A 22307-nucleotide genomic window follows, 5' to 3' on the forward strand; every position below is an offset into this window, starting at 1 on the left:
AATTTGTTACACAGTGTAATGTGTGCATTAAGTCTGATGTGTGAATACATGATATAGATTTGTATATTTGATGAGTTGGGTTTTATTTTCTAGTGTATGGTGAATGTCTGGAGTATTAAAGCACACATTGATCTCACTGGTAAGTGAGTGTGCTGGAAACGTCAACACTGTACAAGGAATCCCTGGACTCTGGCGGTAAGGTTAATCTGGTTCAAGCAACTTGAGTGGAGAAAAAACACTGCTTTATAATAATCCCCAGCCTCCTTCACACATACTGATATGTCTGAGCTGAGGATAGAGAGACAGCTTTCCCAATGCGTCATAAGCTTATCCCTCCCCCTTGCCTGAAACACTCAAACAACACCATTCTGGAAGCTGGCTGAAGCAGACTATTTCCAAAGACTAATTTGTAGAACAGACAAGTCGTTTCAAACCAAATATGCTCACTTGAAAACAATGTCACTGTGAAGCTAAATACCAGCCCAGTGCTACAATTGCTGCCTTTGTCCGACATACAAATCAATTTGTCATTTGTTTTTCTATAGGATTCATCAAACCCTGTGTCACTTATACAAACAGCTTTCTTATTAAGCCTTGGTACTGGCTTGCAACACCTTTTGACTGCTGATACCATCACTGTTGACATAGAGCACCCACCGCTGGAATAAATATAAGATCAGCTTCCTAGTCATCTGTTGGAACAAGCTCTAAACCTGTTTTGTGCTTCAGGATTATAAGTTTTCCACCCACAGACAACAGCTGCTATCTCAGCTTTAGACCTGGAAAAATGCTACGTGGCTAAATGGAAATCAGAAGCCTGCAGGCACAATGATGAAGTCCATGCTGACAATGGGAGCACTTGCCTAGTGTCAATCACTCCCCCCCCCCCCCAATCATCATTGCCTGTGTCTTTAACAAGGATAGTGACTGATGTGATATAAAAGTGTACTTTGCCCCACAATCTCAAGTTGCTTGTTTTTTGGGGTTTTTTTTGTATTTTGTTTTGTTTAAATGCATAATTTTAATGCATCTTAAAAGCAAGGCCGCAAAAAGTCAGGCTCTGTGAGTTTCCCATTTTGTTATACCACCACCCTTGTTGTCTACCATCTGCCAATGCAACCAGCCAAGTAAATGTACACAAGGTCTCTGTCACTTCTCCACCAGCAAGATACTCATTACCAATAAGAGTAAAATGCAGAAAATGACTGCTACAAAGTGGTGTGGTTGTATAACAAGGGAGCGCTGTATACACAGAATATCATAAACAACCCTACATACCTTGATGCATTTAAATAAATCATTGTAGCAACAGTATGAAGTGTGCTTCTAAATCACTCAGCAACTTTGCAGTGCAGTACTGTATCTTTTACCCAAAGCGATCAAATTTGTCAAGTATCTATTGTAAATGATTAGCAACAAAAAATCTAGGACTACTGTCATGGGTCCTAGGTGGCCTTGCAGGTTAAAGTACATTAACCATTTAATACGAAACTACTTGAAGAATGGTTCCATTGTCAACATACATTAAAAGCAGCATTTTCCAACCCTTCCCATCCACATACTAGTTTGAAAAACACGCAGACATTGGCAATATATTTAAGAAATCTTTATTCTTTTTTTTTCCATTATAAAGCTATTTTCTCTGTAAAATTAACAAATATGCCAGGCAGGCACCTGCAATATACACAAATTCTCAAATAAGGAAATCAAATTGTTTAAAATGGGCAAACTGAAAGGTATTTTAATTTAACACTGTCAGTTTGATTTTATCAGCCTTTTTAAATTAGGTACCAATGTTCTTCAAATAATCTCATTGTTTCTAGCCAGATTCATCCAGGTATTAATGCACTTTTTTTTAATTCAAATACATGGATATATTATTTATAGCCAAACAGTGGTTAATTTTACCCTCACTACCCCCTTGTAGTCTGTAAACATTATATAAATTACAGCACACACACACACACACACACACACATATCATTTTAAATTTCAATTATAAAATAAAACATGTTTGATATAAAAATATTTCAACTTCTCTCATACAATAGTGCACAGCGTGAAATGAAAAAAAAGGCATTTGGTCAAGACTTTTCGGTGTACGAAAAATAAAATAAAAATCGTATAATCACACTTCTGTCTGGGTGGTCGGTCTGAGTTTTTTGTAGACGACGTTAATGATCACTATAAGCAGCATTTCTGAGGTGCTGCTGAGAGCCACTATAAAGGGCGCTTGCGATGCAAAGTCTGCCTCCACCCGGCGGAAAGACAGCTGCATGACGGCGAGGGCCAGGAGGCTGTTCTGAACCCCAATCTCAATGCTGACTGTCTTGCGATGAGGCACTGTCAGTCTCAAAGCAGCTGCCATGAGGTAGCCCAAAAACAGGCCAAAAAGTGGCACCGTGACCCCGACCACTATTATCTGCGGTTTGACATTGGCAAGTATAGAAGCTCCCATTTGATAAGCCATGAAAATACCTCCTACGATAAGGATGAAGCTGAATGGCCGTATGAGGGTAAGGAGAACCCGGGAGACGCTGGGGAACTTGTACTTTATGAGCATGCCGGTAGAAATAGGAACAGCAATGAACAGCAGGGTGACAAGGATTTTCACAAATGGCACATGAAGGGTCTCGTGTACATCGAGGAGGCGACCGTAGATGGTGGAGGTGAGTGGCATCATGCCAGTGGCGACTACAGTGGAGATGAGGGTCATTGATATGGCAAGGGTCACATCGCCACCCAGGAGGAGGCTGTACAGGTACCCGCCCCCACCTCCCGGCGCCGAACAGGTAATAATCAGCCCCAGAGACAGGGCTTTAGGAAGATAAGCAATCCTGGACAGGGCATAAGCGTACAAAGGCATGACCACAAACTGCCCCACTATCCCCATCAATACTGGGTGCGGCTGTTTCAACAAACCACGTAGAACGTCAATTTCCACTTTACATCCAAAAGCACATTTGTTGATGAATATCAAAGGCAAGAGGGCGAAAAGCACAGGGTTTTCAGAGAAATGGGACAGCCCACTCGGTTTCAGTAACACAGCGTCATCATTCGGCGATACTTTGATAACATAGTCGTTCCTCTCTTCTAAAATCGCCGGATTCGGCTCCTTGCTCAAATCCAAAAGCTGGATTAACAGGGGGGCCGTCCCCGCCAGACCAGATCTAATACTGACAACGTAACTTTTCTCCAGTCCAAAATTCCCACTGTCACTTACGTTTAAAATGGTCAAAACAGCTGTGTCCAGGGATTTTACATTCACCGTCTGCTTCCAGTTCTCTCTGTCTGTCCTGTGCCCGTAGTGGCTGGAAATCACGATGACCCCCTTGGTATTCTCTGGAAATTCAAATTCAACTGACGTCCCGTCTCCTATTTGGAGATACCTTCGCCCGCTCTGATCTGTCAACGTTGTCCTGCTGTTATTATGTGTATAATTCCCATTAATAACATCCGTACCTCTGGTAACACAAAAGATAAAACAACAGAGTAAAATAAATATACTCATTGTTTTATTTTTAAAATGTCAAAGGGACGCCGCCCAATAGAGAAAAAAAAATGTTGTACTTCCCCCAAATTGGATTACCAAAAAAATAACCACTCTTGTATCTAGCGTTCTATATTCCTGATCACAAAGTCGAGGTTTGCGTCTGAAGACCGAGAGTCACCCATTTGGTTAATTTGTCGGCGGTTTCAGATTGCCAATGTAAGCGTTTCCCGTTTTCTGTTTCAGTTTTAAACACACATTTGAGTTTCCTCCTTTTTCTTCCGGGCAGTCAAGAAATCTATCTGAATGGTTCTCTCTCTCTCTCTCTCTCTCTCTCTCTCTCTCTCTCTCTCTCTGTGTGGGTTGCTCGCTCCTGTAATCCAATCACAGAGCTCAGAGCTTTAACTGTTTCAGGTTCTGGTTGCTTTTCTATAAATGGTAAATACATTGTAAACATACGAAAAAACAAAACAAAAAAACAATCATACCAAACAAACCGACGACTAAATGACAACACACCGAAGACTATTAAGGCAAGTCTGAATCGAGTTTACCTCATCATTTTCAACATCATGCTGATTAACCGTTGACGCGTTGTAGTTGATAATAATAAAAGTATTTATATGTTTGTATTATTATTATTATTATTATTATTATTATTATTATTATTATTATTATTATTATTATTATTAAAGCCAGCTAGTTCAATATAAAGTGTAGAATACGTACATTGTTCTTATCTTACATGACTAGCAACGTCATTGCATTGAGAAACACCGGCTAAAAATCAGCTATAAATTCCATAACCTGACTGAGATCCCATCACAAGAAGCAATATTCCTAATATTGCTATGCACCACAAGAACAAAGCAAAAAACAAAAACAAAAAAAAAAAACAGCTTCAGCATATTTTTAAGGAACTACTTACTTTGCCTCAGTGGAATAATACACAATCTAAAATGCACCAAAAATAAAAAGAGAGAAATAAATAAAATGCTCATCTTCATTGGCATATACATAATACCCTTCACATTACCAAAGATTAAGGACTTCCTTCAAGTTGGGCTAATTACTATAAAAAAAAAACAGGCCATAATGAATAGGCTGAGAAACCTATGGAGACTATAGTGTCGTGGCAGGATAAATGGGTTTCATAAAAGTTGAATTAAAGTCCAGAAAACAAAGAAAATGAGAATTGTACAAATATTGTTCATAAACACGTCTGTTAAATGTTCACTTATTTGAAATTCGCATATCTTTGAAGTTTCTGGGGTCATGTTGTACTTGATTATATTTTAGATGAGGTAAATGCCATCAACCACCTTTATCTTTCATCCTACGATGTCTAAGAAAACATTAAACAAACAAGATTACTTATGCACACCCTTTAATTTTGCTTAAAAAAACCTTCAAAGGTTTTTACTGTATTTGAATGCCTCATTATGTGAATAGCAGATATTTGATCTGTTTTATTTTCAAATTCCAAATGATAAAACATTCTGTTGGTGTTTTCAACATATTTTAGATTTTTTTGCTTTGCAATATACACCAATACATCATATTAAGTATTCAGAGGCAGTCAGCAGAAAAGCATTCAACAAACCCACAGATCACACCTACAAGGTAAATACAACTGGATATGTTACGAAAGCCAAAACCATAACAAATAGTGTGGGCACAATTGCAAACAAAGTACATGTTCAAGTCAATATCATTGGCTTGAGCAAGACAACTGTAACTACAGCAGTCTGAAATTAGATATGATTGGTTACGACAATGTCCCATGAATATTTAAACTTTCAATTTGGAAATATTAAAAAATGTTATGATCTTGCCCTCAGTCACCGATATAGAATGTCCCTGTAAATCATATGGGTCTGCTATCCATGGGGCAGAATCATACATATTTTAGTTTTGCCATTTCAGATTTAAGCAACATGTGGCTATGTCCTTTTAGATATTTTAAATACAACTGAATGACGCATTCAATTGTATTTACCAGTATGAAAATACTTAACATGTTCATACTTGAAAGATTATCAACCAAGATCCTTCCTGAAGGGTGGATAATTATTACCTACAGCAACTGGTTCACCACGCTATGTCGTCAGATTACTTTTCATCCTGTCAATAAGATGTATGTTTGTGTTTGCCCTTAACTCGTCACCTGCAATTCAGTCAGTGTATGACTTCACCTAAAAGGATTATCATTTCATGTATACTGTACCGATTAATATGAAAATAGTTAATACCAAAAGGTTTTAGTTCAGAAGATGGACGTAGCTGGGTTTTTGTGTCACGTGTTTTTGTTAAAATTACTGAATCACTCAAAAAACAAGGACATTGCAGTACACAATTGGCTTGTATTAAGTAGAATAGAGACACAGATATGTGGGTATGGGTATGGATAGAATTCTCTATTTACTATGTGTTTGGACACAACCTGGGATTATTGCTGTATTATCCACTTTCATGTGGTTTCAGAGTCTCTGATTAACAGTACTGGCCATGTTTCCTGATGTAACATTAGGCAATACAAGATTAGTGTTAATCACAGCCTGTGTAATCAGACAATTGTATTTTAAATGCCTTGAATTGTGCTCACCATTAGAAATAATAACTTATCATACATACATTTTCTATAATACATCCATTAGTTTTGCTGTACTTCTATATAAATATTACATTCAGTTACCACAATGCAATTTGAACAGCAGACTGCTTGGCTTTCCATATTGCCATTTCTTACAGAACACCTTTCTGCTTACAGTGTTTCTTCAATAAACAAACAAACAAACAAAAAACTTTTATTATTTTTTTGATTGCAAGATTGGCATGCCCTTAATCACTCCCTTCAATGCACTCTGAGAAATGAACACTGACTTTGTTTCAATGCAGTGGAACATAATCTGTCTGTTCTGTTGCAGGATGGCGTATGTTAGTTTTGGTGCTACTTGGTGCTGGAAGCATGTTATAAGTTGCACCCCAACCTTGAAATTGAAATTTAAAAAGTTATTTTGAGTCTGGTAATTTCAAGCATTCTGTCAATTGTTAATGACAATATATTGCCATTCCAAGTTTTCAGATTAAATACATTTTGATGATGTTGCAGTTTTTGAACAATGCTTGACAACCTATGAAGCCATTGCTGAAATATTTGAAATAAGAATTAATTGAAAATAGGTCTAAACTAATAGAGAAAAAAAAAAAAATATATATATATATATATATATATATATATATATATATATATATATATATATATATATATATATAATATTAAACCATTGGATTGGAATGGCAAATGGCAAGTGTCACATGACCAAAAGTACTTTGTGCTTTAACACTATTGCCCTGTGACATCACAGGTTTAATATATATTGAGTGATTTCACCTCATAGTGGAAAACTGTTCCCCTTGGATTGAAAACGTGACTGCTAGTATTGTCCAAACTCTGTCACTTCAACTCATCAGTAATAAAAATGTAGTTATCCACTATATTTCAACTCAGGATTAGAATATTTTCTTTACAATAAGCAAAAGGCTTTCTGAATACTATTTTTTTTTTTTTACATTATTCTTTTTCTTTTTTAAATTTGGCCAATTATCGCTGCCAATTATTTTTTATTATTTTCTCCCAATATGAGACCCAAGAGCTACAGCGTCGGAGGACAACGCAGCTCTGAGGCAGCTTACAGGCAAGCCCGCAGGCGCCAGGCCAGACTACAGGGGTCGCTGGTGCGCAGTAGGCTGAGGACACCCTGGCCGACCTAACTTCCCCCCTTCTGGTGATTGGTGATTCAATATGCGTTTTTATAATGTTGTATCTGTCTCTCCCACATATTTAATGTTGTTACATTTTTGGCAAAATATACCATAAACAAGGTTGCTAGTTTTGCATGAGGGATTTTTTTAAGATTGAGTACATTTTTTTCTCTATTTGTGATTTAAATTTTATCTTTACAAATATATTTGCATACCTTACATTTGCTCTCACAGGTTTTAATATCCTGTAATGTATGTACCAAAATGTCAGCTAAATTTGCATCCCTTCTAAAAGCCACAATCGGCGCGTTCAGAAATAATTTTTCCATTTCCATGAAGTATACGTAAATGCTTCCAACTTTTGAAATGTTGGGTAATAGTTTGATATGTAATTATTAATGGTACTCTTTTAACCTTCTTTTTCCTTGTATTATATTCAAGTAATTCATTTCTATTGAGTTTGTTAACTTTTCTCAATAATCTGTTCTTTATATCCTCTTTTTTAAGATTTCTATTTTTTTTTAGTAATTTTCATCAGAACCTATTATTTTTATCCTTATACCCATTCCTTTGGGAGTGGCTCTTTTTGTATGGATATGATGAAAATGACTTATGTAGGTACTGATGCATATCGGTTTGTTTTGAGTAAAGATGTTTTAATAAATCCTTCATCAAGTTTATCCAAGGTATCTAAGAATTCAATTTCTGATTTTGTCCACCTTAGAGATACTGAAATATTAGGATGGATATTATTTGCTAATTCAAGAAAAAGGAAAAGAGATTCCTCTACATGTGTCCATATTCCAAAAACGTTATCCACGTATCTTATGTATACTAGAGGTTTCTGGTATACTTTACCCAACAACACATCCCCCCATTTACCCATATATGTGCTTGCAACATGCATGCCTAACTTTGAGCCTATTGCTGTGCCATCATTCTGCTTGAAACATTTATTTCCAAATGTAAAATAACTATTTAATATCTCTTCTGTAGGTATTATGTTCTTATCTTTTCTATTTTCCAGTACCTCTTTGCATACCTCTAATGTTTCATACCTAGGAACACATTGGTAGAGGGATTTTACATCCATGAAAAATAAAATAGTATTCTCTGGAAGTTTATTTTTTAATCTGTTAATCCTATTCAGAAAATGCGTTGTATCTTTAACATAGCTAGGTAAACTTTCAGCATGTGGCTACAACTGCATCTCAGCTATTTCTGGAATAACGTATGTGGGGTTATCAACTGTGCTAACAATCATTCGTATTGGGTGTTTATCTTTGTGCATTTTTGGGTTACCTCTAACCAAACCTTGTCTTGGATTTTGAGGGAGCATGTCATTTTTTAATTCTTTTGATAAATCAATTTTTATACAATCTGCTAAAATTCTCACTTATTTTACTGTGATATTAATGTTAGTAGTTTGTACTTCTTCATATGTATTTATATTTTGCAATTCAGTCCCTACTGCTTTCATTTAATCAACTTTGTTATAAAATGAATACAATACAAAACTTTAATTGATTATGAAGGTTCACAATCATGTTTATCTGTAGACAGCTGGGCTGTTAGCATTGCCCTACTAGTTGCCTGCCAAGAAACAAATGTTAACAGGTTGCTGAAGCCAAGTCCAATGTGTAACAGTTGTAAACAGGAAAAAGTTTTGTGAATATGGCCCTGTATCATTACTTAGGGGATATGCTGTGAAATAATGCACAAGCTCACTGGCTAATAATGAAATGCTTAGTTGTTTACTGACTCAGCGCCAACAGATACTCATTAAATAGCGTGTGCTTTACTATTAAATCTAACACAATATAAATAAAATGTAAAGGACAGCTTTTTTAATATTGATGAGACAGCATTTCCCCTGTTCACCAAAACGATTTGATAAAGTACATTAGTACACTTGGTTATAATCAAATAATGAACTACAAAAAAAAACAAAAAAACAAACACTTTAAACAGAATGAACAGGGTTTATTTAAAAATACAAAACCAAAAAAATTACTTTCTTTATATATCTTTGAACATCAATAATCTGGGATGGACCACACCAAAAAGAACCATTTAAAAGCACAAGCAGACAAAGATATTAAATCATCCAGAACTGTAAATTACAGAAAGAAAATGTTTTGATCCAATCATGTTCATTAAGATCCCACATAACCCTAAAATAATTCCCCAGAATACACCATAAAGTGTATGTTGTTTCATATGTGACTGGTATTACATATTATATTAAAGGCTTGTCAAAGGTCTATATATTTATTTTATTAAGTCAGCTAAATCATGCAAATATGCCTGTAATCTCCTATGTATCATCACTCCAACGAGAGGCATTCTGACACCATAGAATGTTGAGCTCTTCAGCAAGCACCTGTGTTTGTGTTAGGCAATATTAAATAAAATAATCTACATTATCTGTAAAAGATAATATCGTTTACTCATTTTCCTACATAGATTGTTTGCAGAGTGGGGGTTATAATAACTAATGCTACTGTAACTAAATTAGCAGAGTTGAAAGGGGTTTTTCAAATTATTTCAGTCCACTGTTACTGTATACCGAAAAAAAGTAACTTCAACTTCGTGAACACTACTTGCATGTTACGAACTGGGTGTGTTAGTTTTCACTAGCTTCTGTTTTTATGCAAGTTATTTAGAAGTGGAGCGTGTTATCAATCTGAACAGATGGTTAGAGGCAGAAGTTTCTCTGCTTAGAAGAACATGGTTCATATACATGCAAACTAATCATACAGCACACCTGCATATTCCAAGTTGTGTTGGCTGCACCAACAGATTACTAACTATCCATTATTTAGTTTCTTACTGGCCAAGACTGATCAATAAAAATGTTCTGAGAATTAGCAAAAACGCACAGATAAAACTGTACAATTCAAAGATGTTATTTGGTATTGAGTCATACTGAATGCATCTGTTTGTTTAATCTTCAGCTGTGAACAATATTCACGTAGTAGTTTTGCTATATGCAGTACTTTAGTGTTTTTGGGTTACATTATGTGAATCAGACCAGATAACAGAGAACATTGAGAGACCAAATAACAAGGTTGCACAGTGTTCAATAAAACCCAACCAAGAGAACAGCATAATAAACCATACACTGGATTGTCAAGCTGTTTCCAGGCTGCCTGATGTTCAGCAGCATCCTTTCAGTCTTAGTGAGATCGGCTATAAATAAAATGAAACAGGTACTATAGGGAAGATCAATAATAGGACGCCAGAATGCTTATACATACAGTTGATTATAATACATGGAGCTCATACTCTACTCTCCCATGCAGACAGTCCTTTAAAGCACTAATGGCTGTTTTCTCTTTTAAACAAAGTCGTAAGTTTAATGTCGTAAGGCAGCCAACCTGAAAGAAAAAATATATCATTATTAAAATGTGCCATTATTTATATCCACATTTCTTCTGTATTTGTTATTTCAAATAAATGTCTCTATAGGTGATGGGTGACCTACAGTATTTCTGAAGACAAATATAATAATTTACTGCATTCAACGGCAGATGGTTTTGTTTGGTCATTACACTTCACAAGTGGAAACAGTTTTTAATTACCACAATGAATTAAGCACATAGCCGCACACAAAAATGTATTAAGCACATGACTACGCCACAAAATTCTCCAGCTGGATCCTGCCTTCTAATTCAACTTTCTACAGCCAAAGGTTTGCAGTAACAGTAATGCGACTAAAGCTGGGCTTAAAGGGAAACTTGGCGTGGGTCATCCCATCTTAGTGGCTTTTTCAAACTTAACATTTAAAAGCATCCCTGTTGCCTCAACAGAGATCTTCATATAATTTTTAATAGCCAACACTGCCCCTACTGGATGCAAGAAATCCCACATTTGTTCCAAGGTAGCATCTGACAATTTCTTATGTCTACTAGTGGAAGAGTTATTTTATTTTATTTTTTTTACCCATTTACAGGAATACACCATGCACCACTTGGTACAGAGTTGTCAAACATGGTCCCTTTTTATTTTTGGGGTGTGTGTGTGTATTATTTTTTATATACACACACACACACACACATATGCTATACAGTATTGCATTCTATTAAGAAATTACTAGTAAACACAAAAACAAGTCATATCTAGCATTTTCTGACAGATACCTCCTCGACAGCTGGTCCTCCTTATCCTGCACGCGGGCAGAGCCCTCTCCCAGTGAAGTGGCTCCAGCTGGCAGATCTTTCAGCTGGTCCATGACCTCCAGGCCGCTCTCCTCTGCGATCTGTATGATCAGGCTATCCACCTGCTCCTGGGGTGTGGTCAGGGTGGTGGCCGAACTCATTGAATCCTCCATGACCTGAACAAAACAGACACACATTTATTATTTTTTAGTTTACCAGTGTAAGGTTTGATTTCTTAAAAATAAGTTGTCATTCTTTAGGTAACTTCAATCAAAAGACTTTTATTCAGGAACAAAGCATATCAAATGTGACACATCAGTGATCTAACACGCACGCCTCAGTAGATGGTGTTCTGAGAACCGTCCTGCCCTCAAAATGTTGTCTGAGCTGCCATGGCGACAGAGATGGTATGTCTGAGCTCTCATGGCATTGGAGACGTTCGTTTCTGAGCTGGCGTCAGTGCAAACGTAGTTTTCTGATCCCCGAAACAGAAGTTACAGACATTCACATACTGTAATATACTGGGCACCAGGATTACTCACTGGGACTGAACAGACCCAACTACAGCACACTGCTTTCCCTTTTAACATATTTATGTTGTAAGTACTTGATATAATGCACACCTTTAGATAAAGTACATATTACCTGGTTCTTTCTGTGGTGCGGCTTACAGAAGGGTATAATTTTCTTCATTCTCTTTCCTCCAATTTATTTACTTTATCTCCAGTGCTTACAATTCCCAATCCTTAGGATCACTTACGCAAAGACAACAGTTGATTCCAGTAGTATTTCAGGGACTGACAAGTACTAAAATCCTGACACAAAACTTGACTTGGAGATGCTAACCTTTTAACACCTTTCAAGGAGTTTTAGTACAGCATACAGTATTCGGCAATTACCTTGATTAGTTTTGTTATTGTCCTTTTTATAAAGGATAATCAGCACCATAATTAGGGTTTACACATCATGGTTTTGCTTATGATTGGATGCTAATTAAATATGGTTAAAAAAATTTCCTTAAAAGAAATTGATGCTTTGTGAACAAACAATAAAGCATACCTGGGGACATTACACCGTGTAAAATTTTTTTTTTTTTTTGTTCCTGGGTAGTAAGTGTTATTTCCTAATTGCTTATGCCTCAAAAGTATAGAAAATGGCCATTATTCCCCACAAACTAAAATATCACTAAAATTTTTTTTTTGTTTTTTGTTCCTGGGTAAAGTGTTATTTCCTAATTGCTTATGCCTCAAAAGTATAGAAAAATGGCTATTTTTGTGACCAGGACAGTGATATTTCAAAATATCACTATTTTCAATGGGAAAACAGGCAAATGTGTGTCTTTTCGTTCACAGAAAGTCAGAAAAAAACAACATATGAATCCAAATTAACATGTGTTTATACTAAAGTAATACAAAAATGACTACGAAAAATTTAGAAGTGAGCAGTTTTTCGAGATTTACGATTATACTGTAAATACTCACTTCTAAATCTTTTGTAGTCATTTTTGTATTACTTTGAGGAACTTTGCGGTGAAACAGTTAATGTTTACAGGTTTTGTAACTTAATTCAGAAAACCTAAGATTCCAGGTGTGTACTAAATATTATGGCAATAAGTCATACAACCTCAATATTTAACACTGTGTATGTTGTGAAACATAATTTTCAATTAAAAAACTACCAAAAGTTGTTGCACACCAAACCTTCAAAAAGGTCCATTTCTTACTTTTCTTGACAATCATCAACATAGCATTCTAAAAGTCTATTTTTGTTTTAATGTTTTCCCAACTTTATTTTCACTTTGACTCAAGTAAAATAATTTTGTATACACTTCAGGTCTGAAAATATAAGTGATATGCCTTAACCTGCGCCATATGTGGTCGGGGGGTCCTATTATAACCTGTAACACAATCATTGTGAGCTATGGCAGGTAAATAACTACTTTGATAAGGCAGTTGTGCTGATGTTAGGAAATAAAGCCCTGGGTATTATCCCTTTAACCTACCTACATTCTCATGCGTGAAATAACAAATGGCCTTTAACAGAGGGGTTGGAACAACACACATGTTCCACTTCCTTGCTTCAGGCACCTACAGCTCACCTATTTATGGAAAATACTTGGCAAAACTTCTGTAAATCAGCTGTTGTGATACTGATTTTTTATTTTTTTTTAATAGAAAAAACGTAACCAGAAAATTCTGGAATTCAGTAAGAATTCATTTAAAGGCTGTTGTATCCTACAAACACAGGCAGTCAGAACGGCCAAAATATACCTCTGATCTTGGGATGTGGGTTCAAATCAAATTCTTGTCCCAGTAGAAAAATAACTTGTTTGATTCTAGAGGACCACAAAAAAAGAGGCTCTGTCCAAATTAAAACTACTCTCAATGACTTTTTACAATATTGAGGACCACCAGCTATTGAGGTGCACATATCTGTTTCTTGAGTTATCAGTCCTAAATCCTTCAATTCAAATCTTGTACAGTTGAACTCTAGTTTATGGTCACCTGCTCTTGCCAGCCAGTTATTTGTATTTCCTACAGTAAATGCCAAGGAGCACACTGTCGTAAGCATCCACAAATGTTCAGCCTCCTTTGATGGTCGGTTACTTCAAGTTTCACAGCAGTTGGAAGTGTAAGGGCAGCAAGAGGGGCAATAACTGAAGAGATTTGAATTTTAATAATAAAACAAATGCAATGGCAAAGGAAAATATTCTGAGGGATGAAACTAGCAATAAGTTGCAAAAGGAGCAGTCAAATTACTGATTTGAATACTATCCAGCTAGTTTATCAGTTACATTATTTAATTCCATTTCTGGGAAAAATGCTTTTCACTTGCTTTAAAATAGGGCCCCAAGCGTTCCAACTAGTGTTTTTCTATTTTAAATAGAATATAATAAATAAACAGAAATTCAATACTATAAAAAACAGTTGGAATGCATACCGAGGTGTGAACGTCCAGATTTTGGACTTGCGTTTCAAACTTGTCCATAACAGCTGACACCTTCTGGAGATCCATTGAGCCCAGAGCTTTGTCCAGTGCTTTTGTAACTTGAGCCATATTCTTTGTAACCTGAAACAATGAAAAAGAGAATTAAATCAAGAGGGCCCTCTATGATGCATTCCTTGTAGTCTACACAGACATATTTATGGGACATAACAATGTTAGGGGGAGTAACATTTCCAAAATATAATATACAGTACACCCTTGCTATAACACCCTTCATTACAATGAACCTATAACAAACCTGGCCCCTGGACCCCAAACAAAAACAACAAAAAAAAAGCTGATCTAAACACCAGTGGTCATCATCCCGGTCTGTACACACAGGATGCCACCTCCACAGATAAGTCAACTCTTTTGTCTTCATAAAAAGCACGCACTGTGTAACTATGCCTCTAAAACAAAAATCATGTTATGTTGCAACAAAGCTGGAAACTATTGATAGTTTGAAAAATTGATTAAAGAAAAAACCAACAACAAAAACTGATTCACTTTTCATGTCAAACAAAAAAAGATGGCACGCAATCTTGTAACCAAAAATGTCTCCGTTCCCGCACATTATTTTATTTTGAGCAACAGAAAAACATGCAAAATCCACATAACCTACTAAAGCACTCCCTAAATTAAATTACAGATGTTATGGTTTACAAATTACAAAAAAAATGTGCCTCTATATAACCCAATGTATTCCTATATATAAACAGCAGCTCACCCCCTTCATTGTTACTGCTGTCTGAACTTTTGACGCCACCGCATCCACTCGAGATGCCATTCTCAGCCAGTTCACCCCTTCATTCTTCTTTCTGATGGAATTCTCTGCATAGACCCTGGCACACTCCACATTCTTCTGCTGAAGAGCCTGATTTGGGGAAGAGAAGAGAATGCCATTCACACAGCACAGTGAAACGCACAACCAAAAGCTGTAGTTTGTCTCCTGGTTTACAAAAAACACACATTTAAAAACACACAGAAGGACATACAATAGACATCTTCCCCTTAATGACAATAACATATATATTTGTTTCATTTAGAAGTAACTTGGTAGTGTTGCTGTAAATATACAGCCATTTGAACTTTCCCCTTGAGTGTTCTAAGCCCTAACTTATAACAGAGCTACTACATATTTATTACACTTTTCACAGTCCAGTTGAGTCACTTTGGTTTTGTAAACTTTGAATTTCCCTTCCACGTGTGACAGATACAAAAAAAAAAAAAAAAAGTATATGCTGGAATAAAAAGTGTTCACTCTGGTTTATTACAATGATACCCCACCCTTCTGTCACTCTACTAAAACCATAAAATAAATATTTAGAATCTGGTCTATAACACCAGTAACTTAAAAGGAAACTTGTACAGATTAAAAAAAAAAAGGATTGTTGTTGAGATTCACTAGTTTAATTTTCTGCATCAGTTATATATTGCATACTCAAATCCGTCAATGAAACAGGAGCAGTGAGCCAACTAAATGCCAATCTGCCGATTTGTCAGAGAGGTTTTGTTTTCTGATTGCAATCAATCCCCTATTGGCTCTGAATGCTTACATGATGCAGCCTCTGTTGCTCTCCAGACTGGAAAGCAGGCGATCAAAGGGTTCAATTTCACCTTGATCCTTCAGTGTCTGCAAAGCTTATTTTTCACCCTAACAATGCTAACAGCAAATGATGAAGTCAGTTACCCAACTAGCTGCTTTTCTACTCTTGGCTAACCTATTTTGTTTACTATTTGTTTAATACAGCTTATTCAGCTACTTTTGTTTACTTACCAGACAGCCTTCTTTCCCAAAGTGTACCAACCATTTTTATTTCCTCAAGGTATTCAAACCACTGTTCCCCACCCCAATGCACTGCACAAACCTTTTTCACTTTGGCCTGTTCAGTTCTGGAGTCTTTCTCGGCTTTCTTTGCCAGCTTCTCCAGCTGCTTTGATGTAAACTAAAAAACAAATGTGGGAGCTTGAAATTCATTTTTCCTACAACTATAAAACAGTCAAATCAAACAGTTTGGTTTTGTGAATAATGTTGAAACCATTTTATTTTACAATGATCTAATTAATCTACTGTACATGCAATAATTAGGTGTAGTGTACAATATATATCTCCCCACAGCTTCTCAATACCTTGGACTAAAGAATGTTCTCACCAAGTTTCATCACAATTGGATCTGTGTGACATAGATAAGTATCCTATCTATGGATAGCACCTATATATATATATATATATATATATATATATATATATATATCTATATAATATATTATATTATATATATATATATATATATATATATATATATATATTATATCCCCTGCAGGGAATTAAAATTTTGAAACATCTTTAAAACAGGGTTCATAAAGCGTATGATGAGATAAGCTGTTTCTGATTAGAACACTGGTTGCTTCTCTAATCATAGATATTATAAGTGCCATATGTGACATGCTGCTTCTGCTCCAATAAAAAGCACCGATAAGCAGCATGAATTGTTTTTATTGCACTGGAAAAAGTGACATTTCTTGTGGTATACATTTACTGTCCCATAAATGTCCCGGCCAATTTGTCTGATGCAAAATATATTCGCCATTATAGATATCAAAACACTGTATCAGCAGCTTCATGACAACCTGCCCACTGTTGCTAGTGTAAAACCTTTGAGCTTTATCTAAATAAAAGCCTGAGTGAATACGGCCCATTATTTTTAATTCCTCAATCTAATACATACAAGCTAAATATTAGGGTGTGTCAGCGATTACAGCAGTTCGGTCTGCTTTAACCAGACACAGCACTGACTCAGCACAAACAGCTGAAAGCATCAATAAAGCAAATTATCCTTATCCTGGACAATATAAAAGCTTGAATAGCTTGGTACCTTCACATTTCTACCTCTGATGCTCTAAACAGCAAAATAATAGTAATAAAAAAACTGACCTCCTAACTTCTCCTCATGGCTAATTCTACCTATAATTATCCCACTATTCCTACAACCCCTTAATACAATTACAACAGTATCAATGAAAGTCATAGTACATAAACCACCTTTATTATGGCCAAGAAAGAGGCTCAACGTGGTCTGTCTGATACACCCATAATGTTCAGCCCAGAGCCAACAAAAAAATTAACTAAAAAAAAGATAATGTATTTGTTTACATGGTATGAATTTTGGCTTATGTGATGCAGGTACTTACCACATCATTATCATTACACAGGTACTGTGTTCCTATCATTCTGATGACGTGGTAATTTCTATTTTACTAATCTAATATTACAATGTGTATGTCGCGTAACATAAATATTGTTTGGGAACCACAGCGTGGGGTAACATCAAAACAAAGCTCTAACCTATCACTGAAATTAAACACATTTTCAATAAAACCAAATTTTAAGTTGTGTTTCCAAAGTAAACCCATATTTATTTTGAAGAAGCTAACAGCCAACGGTATATTATGAATCCTACAGTTTGATTTCAAACTCTTAAAAGGGATATGATAAGAATATCTAGGGTGATTACAACTGTGTTTTTTTAACTAAAACATGATTATTTTTTTAATGAAAATACACTGTGTACCAAAAATTAAGACAGTAGCACAAAGTGTGTCATCTTTCTTTATAAAGCAGAAACCTAAAGAATCACATTAGGAAGCCATATTAGGTCAGAGGTTAATGTCTTAGTGTGACAAAGTGCCCGCCCCTGTGTATATTATCTGTTATATGTTCCGTGTGGTGCGTTAAATGTTGGTGTATAGACATTAGTACACAGGATATAAATGGGTCTGTGTAACACTAGTGTTTAAAATGTACATTTGTATTTAGGCACGAGGATTGCACAGCACTTCACGTGCAAGTAGAAAGTAATAATATGTGAGCACGGGGAATTGCACTTTATTAATTCACGTGCAGTTGTACCGAGACTCCAACTGAATGATTGATTAGCAATCGAGTCTTGGTACAGCTGCATAAAAGCAGCATGTTTTCACCCACTCGCGGTTGGGTGTTTGGTGAGTGGAGAACGGGATAGGAGATGGAGGTAGCAATTGCGATCATAATAATATTAGTAAAATATCCGCTCACCATATTTTTGTATAGTATTAGTCCGTTTTGTTTGTCTCTTTGTTTTGGCTGCATGTGCCGTGTCCTTGTGTTTCTGTTTGTTACCACCGTTTATTTTCTGTTCTGTTCTGTTCTGTTTATTTATTAAATGCTGAGTGAAAGCATTCACTCAGCTCAGCCAAACTCCACCTCTCTGTTTATTTTCCTGTTTCTGGTCTGACGTCACCCACTCCGGCAGTCTTTGTGACACATAGTCATTAACATATAGCATGCAGGATTTCTGCTTCAAATGGTTTGTCAGATATGAGGCTTTGTAAAAATTACTGACACAAAAGGGTTTTCCAAAGTTACACATGAACCGGTTTGTGAGATATTAGCAAGTGAAATACTGGATGTAGATTTTGAAACATTCAATCTCCACTCACAGAAAAACTTAATTTGTGGGTTAATTGTAATATGGTAATTAAACTGTTTTTTTTTTTAAAGATTTTAATTTATTTGATTTATCCTTTTTTTTATATGAATTACAAATGTTTCGGTACTCACCTTCAGCTGAAACAATGTATCTGTAAAGAACAGAGAAAACCACATTACGAAACACAAAGTCTGAAGAGATAGGTATTAAATGCCACACTACAGAGAACTTTCCCTCGACATGATTAGTAAACAATACAGCTGAACGAGAATGAATGTTCTATGAATAGAGAATTACCACTTTAAATCAGCACTTCATTAGAACTGCACTTACATCATGCAATGAAAATTTTTTTTAAAAGGAATGGGGAAAGTAGTGTCAGTTTATCAAATGATACAACAATGGCTTCATTGTACAAGGAGTCATGTAGTCTAAAGCCCCATTCACACTGGCATGCTCTACCTGGGACAGAACCTACCCGGGTCAGAACTCAATGTTATGCAGGTCAGCTATGCAACATCACACTACTTTTAAAGAAGCAGGGTCGACAGAAGCACATAAACAACATGTGTATCAATGTCCCGAAAGCAGCTCTTTATGGACGTTTCCATCCAAGCTTCTCTAGATTGAATGTCCTAAATGTTGATTCAAGCAAACCGTTTCTTCATCCCTGCTCCAATCTGTCTTATAGTTTGTCTCAATCAACAAAAATATGGCTGAACATAATAAACAGAAATGTTCCTTGCAGAAGTGAAACCTTCACACAGGTGCGGCTGTTTGTTATTTTGTCGGCTTACGAACAGCCGTCATGCATTTTGTCTCGCTTGACCCGGGTCAAATTAAGTTGACCCACATACTGAAGTGGGTCATTGAGATCCGGGTCAACCCAGATACAACCCAGGTACATAGTTTCACATAACCTGAGTAGCCAGAACCCGGACAGTGTGCCAATGTGAAAGGGGCTTTAGACTATACAAGCCTCTGAGCTGTAATTTGACAGATAGTTGTTTTACAAATGAATAGAGGTAAAGACTTGTGTGTAAAAAGCTATGATGGTATGTTTCCAACTAGTTGGAGGATCAATCTGTAATTGTAACACTAGGACAGCAAGGAACACTGTAAAAAGTACAAATTGACATCATCCTTCAATGATGCAGGTTTACTCTGTTTACAATTCATTGAAGGGAGTATGGGGAAGCGCTTTGCGATGAGTTGTCTCATGTCACATGTCTAACCCACTTAAGTTTCTGCATGTGACCGAATGGTTTTTGGACCAGTTATTCATTTTGGAAGAAAAGTCAATGTCATATATATCCGAGCATTGTGGCAGAACAAGTCATTCTGCAATCATTCATGGTGAAGTATGTTTTGAGATGATACTAATTATCTGACACTGGCCAAACAAACTGTGTAAATAGTTCGAGGAACATGAACCACAATTCAATTGAGCATCCGTGGGATGAACCCAGAACCCAAAGCCCAGAACCCTGACACACCCAGAAGTATCAACTTCCTGGCACTATTGCACACTACCTGGATAGGAAATTAACAGCATCCCACCGTATGTTTACTATTGAGCTCTACTTTGTTTGAAGGGGTCCTGCTGGATGGGAATCTGGTGGTGGCAACACAATAGGTTTTGAGGGGAGGTCCTAGTAAAGCGGCCTGGTAAATAAATTACCCCTATGTGAATAAAGGCTTTACACTTTGCAGGGCAGTGTTGGGCAAACATCAGAAGTGACTGAATTATTTCCTGGTGACGAAATCTTCCTGTAACGTAATTGTCTTTAATAACTCTTGAAATGACTTTCTTGAATTAAATAACCACGTCTGGGTGACCTAATGATTTTAAACAGTTTTGATATTTACATTTTTTTTTTTTTTTTTTTGTATTAGTTTTCATCAGCTGTATCGGAAATAGCTCATACCATACAAACACATATGCGAACCTTTCTTTTCTAACGTAATGCTTTTTAAAATAATAACACATTTTACATGTATACATTGTAAAGGGACCTCTACACACATATATGTTAATCCCTAACTCATGTTACATTTCAATTAAAATGTTGTCTGCTTTTTTAGCCCCCGTAGCTGTCAATTTATACCTCACACCAGGAAGTAAACAGTTTCGTCGATGCAGCACCAATGAAATGAACATAAGCCCGTCTATTCTCGCATAATAATAGGTACATGCTCTTACCGTCCATAATTTCACAAACAAGTCTTGTAAGAAGGTATTATGAGAATTAAAGATTCCACTGCACACCACCTTGTCATAAACACAAATTCAGGCCCCTCTTCCGCTTCCGGTTTTGCCTTAGTAATTGAAGCACGTGAGCAGGGATCTCGGCCACAGAAGGTGATTTGGATTAACTTAGGCGCAGCAATGTATGATATGGGTTATTATCTTGTTCCGTGACGCATTTTATTTACATATGTGTACATGTGACGAAGCATAGCTCGGCCAAATTAAGTCATATGCACACTTCAGGTTACTAATTCTCTTACTGACACCATCGGCTTCTTTCTGTATGTGGACAGAATTGGAAATGAGAACCAGTCTTAAACATTGCAAAGAATTACCATTCACACACATTAAATCTACATACATGTCGTGCTGTATTCCCTGACACATGTACAATTTAAAAGGCTTTAATATTCATACTGGATGTACATGTAGCCAATCTGTACAAATCAATGTCATGAAAAAGTTAGTGACAAGTAAGTATGTAATTAGCAAGAATGTAGTCTTTCGCTGCATGCATTTCAGGTAACATTCTGGGTTTGCTATGTCTATCATGGCGACTGCCACAATGTCATCAGGTGGTCATTTGTAGACCTGGTTAAGTATATAAGATTACTAAATACAGTATTAACGGGGGCTATTCCGTGCAATCAGAACATACAGGTAAGCGTTTAAATAATTCATTACTTCATATTTCAAATTTAAGATTTATTTTGTGCTATTAGCGCTTATATTGTTCAAGTTAAGTAAGACCTCAATTCTCGGATCCAGGGATTCCTATAGTGCTTGCTAACAACTTAGAAAGATGGCTTAATGCAGGTATTTACAAATAGTAATAAATAAACAACATGAGAGAATAGATAAAGAAATATTGAGGGACAGAAACTTATCGTCAATTGTTCTGTCGACTGGAGCTTCTAACGGGCAATGGATTTTTAACAATTATTCTATTGTTAAAGAAGCCGACATATTTTATTTAGCTGGTAATAATTAAAGATATGGCTGGTCGCCTATTTATTTTTTTCAGAAATGAAATGTTAAGTTTTCTGTCCATAAGTTTTTTGACCTTAAATGCAGCTAATCCCTAGACAGCAAACTGCAGCACCATTAAACTAGGAGCTGTTTCTATATCGTTTTAATACTGAATATTGACAGCTTAATGCAAGTTAAAATATTGTTACTTTTTAGGA

At 36.1% G+C, this 22307-nt stretch overlaps 2 protein-coding genes across 2 annotated transcripts; both read right to left on the reverse strand.

Moving 5' to 3' along the window:
* LOC121295972 (P3 protein-like) lies at positions 1 to 3801 on the reverse strand. Its single transcript, XM_041221078.1, has one exon. It carries the CDS (start codon positions 3509 to 3511, stop codon positions 2129 to 2131), a length of 1383 nt encoding a protein of 460 aa, XP_041077012.1. The 5' UTR covers positions 3512 to 3801; the 3' UTR covers positions 1 to 2128.
* Positions 3802 to 9221: 5420 nt separating this feature from the next.
* Positions 9222 to 21219, reverse strand: LOC121296456 (charged multivesicular body protein 1a-like). The gene is made up of 7 exons (XM_041222049.1): positions 21073 to 21219; positions 19001 to 19020; positions 16269 to 16346; positions 15128 to 15274; positions 14356 to 14484; positions 11398 to 11591; positions 9222 to 10635 (listed from the first exon to the last, which is right to left on the reverse strand). Exons 1-7 carry the CDS (start codon positions 21077 to 21079, stop codon positions 10614 to 10616), a joined length of 597 nt encoding a protein of 198 aa, XP_041077983.1. The 5' UTR covers positions 21080 to 21219; the 3' UTR covers positions 9222 to 10613.
* Positions 21220 to 22307: the final 1088 nt, after the last annotated feature.

Source organism: Polyodon spathula, chromosome 21, assembly GCF_017654505.1.
Source record: "Polyodon spathula isolate WHYD16114869_AA chromosome 21, ASM1765450v1, whole genome shotgun sequence".
Lineage (NCBI taxonomy): Eukaryota > Metazoa > Chordata > Actinopteri > Acipenseriformes > Polyodontidae > Polyodon > Polyodon spathula.

What these genes read in the sequence shown, in the direction of transcription:
- LOC121295972 (XM_041221078.1), bottom strand. Translation starts at nt 3,511, where the DNA reads ATGAGTATATTTATTTTACTCTGTTGTTTTATCTTTTGTGTTACCAGA.
- LOC121296456 (XM_041222049.1), bottom strand. An exon ending in CAGCAGTAACAATGAAGGGG is followed by an intron (nt 14,485 to 15,127) that starts GTGAGCTGCTGT and finishes TCATTGTTTCAG; the next exon opens with GTTACAAAGAATATGGCTCA. An exon ending in GAGGACCAGCTGTCGAGGAG is followed by an intron (nt 10,636 to 11,397) that starts GTATCTGTCAGA and finishes TTTTTCTTTCAG; the next exon opens with GTTGGCTGCCTTACGACATT.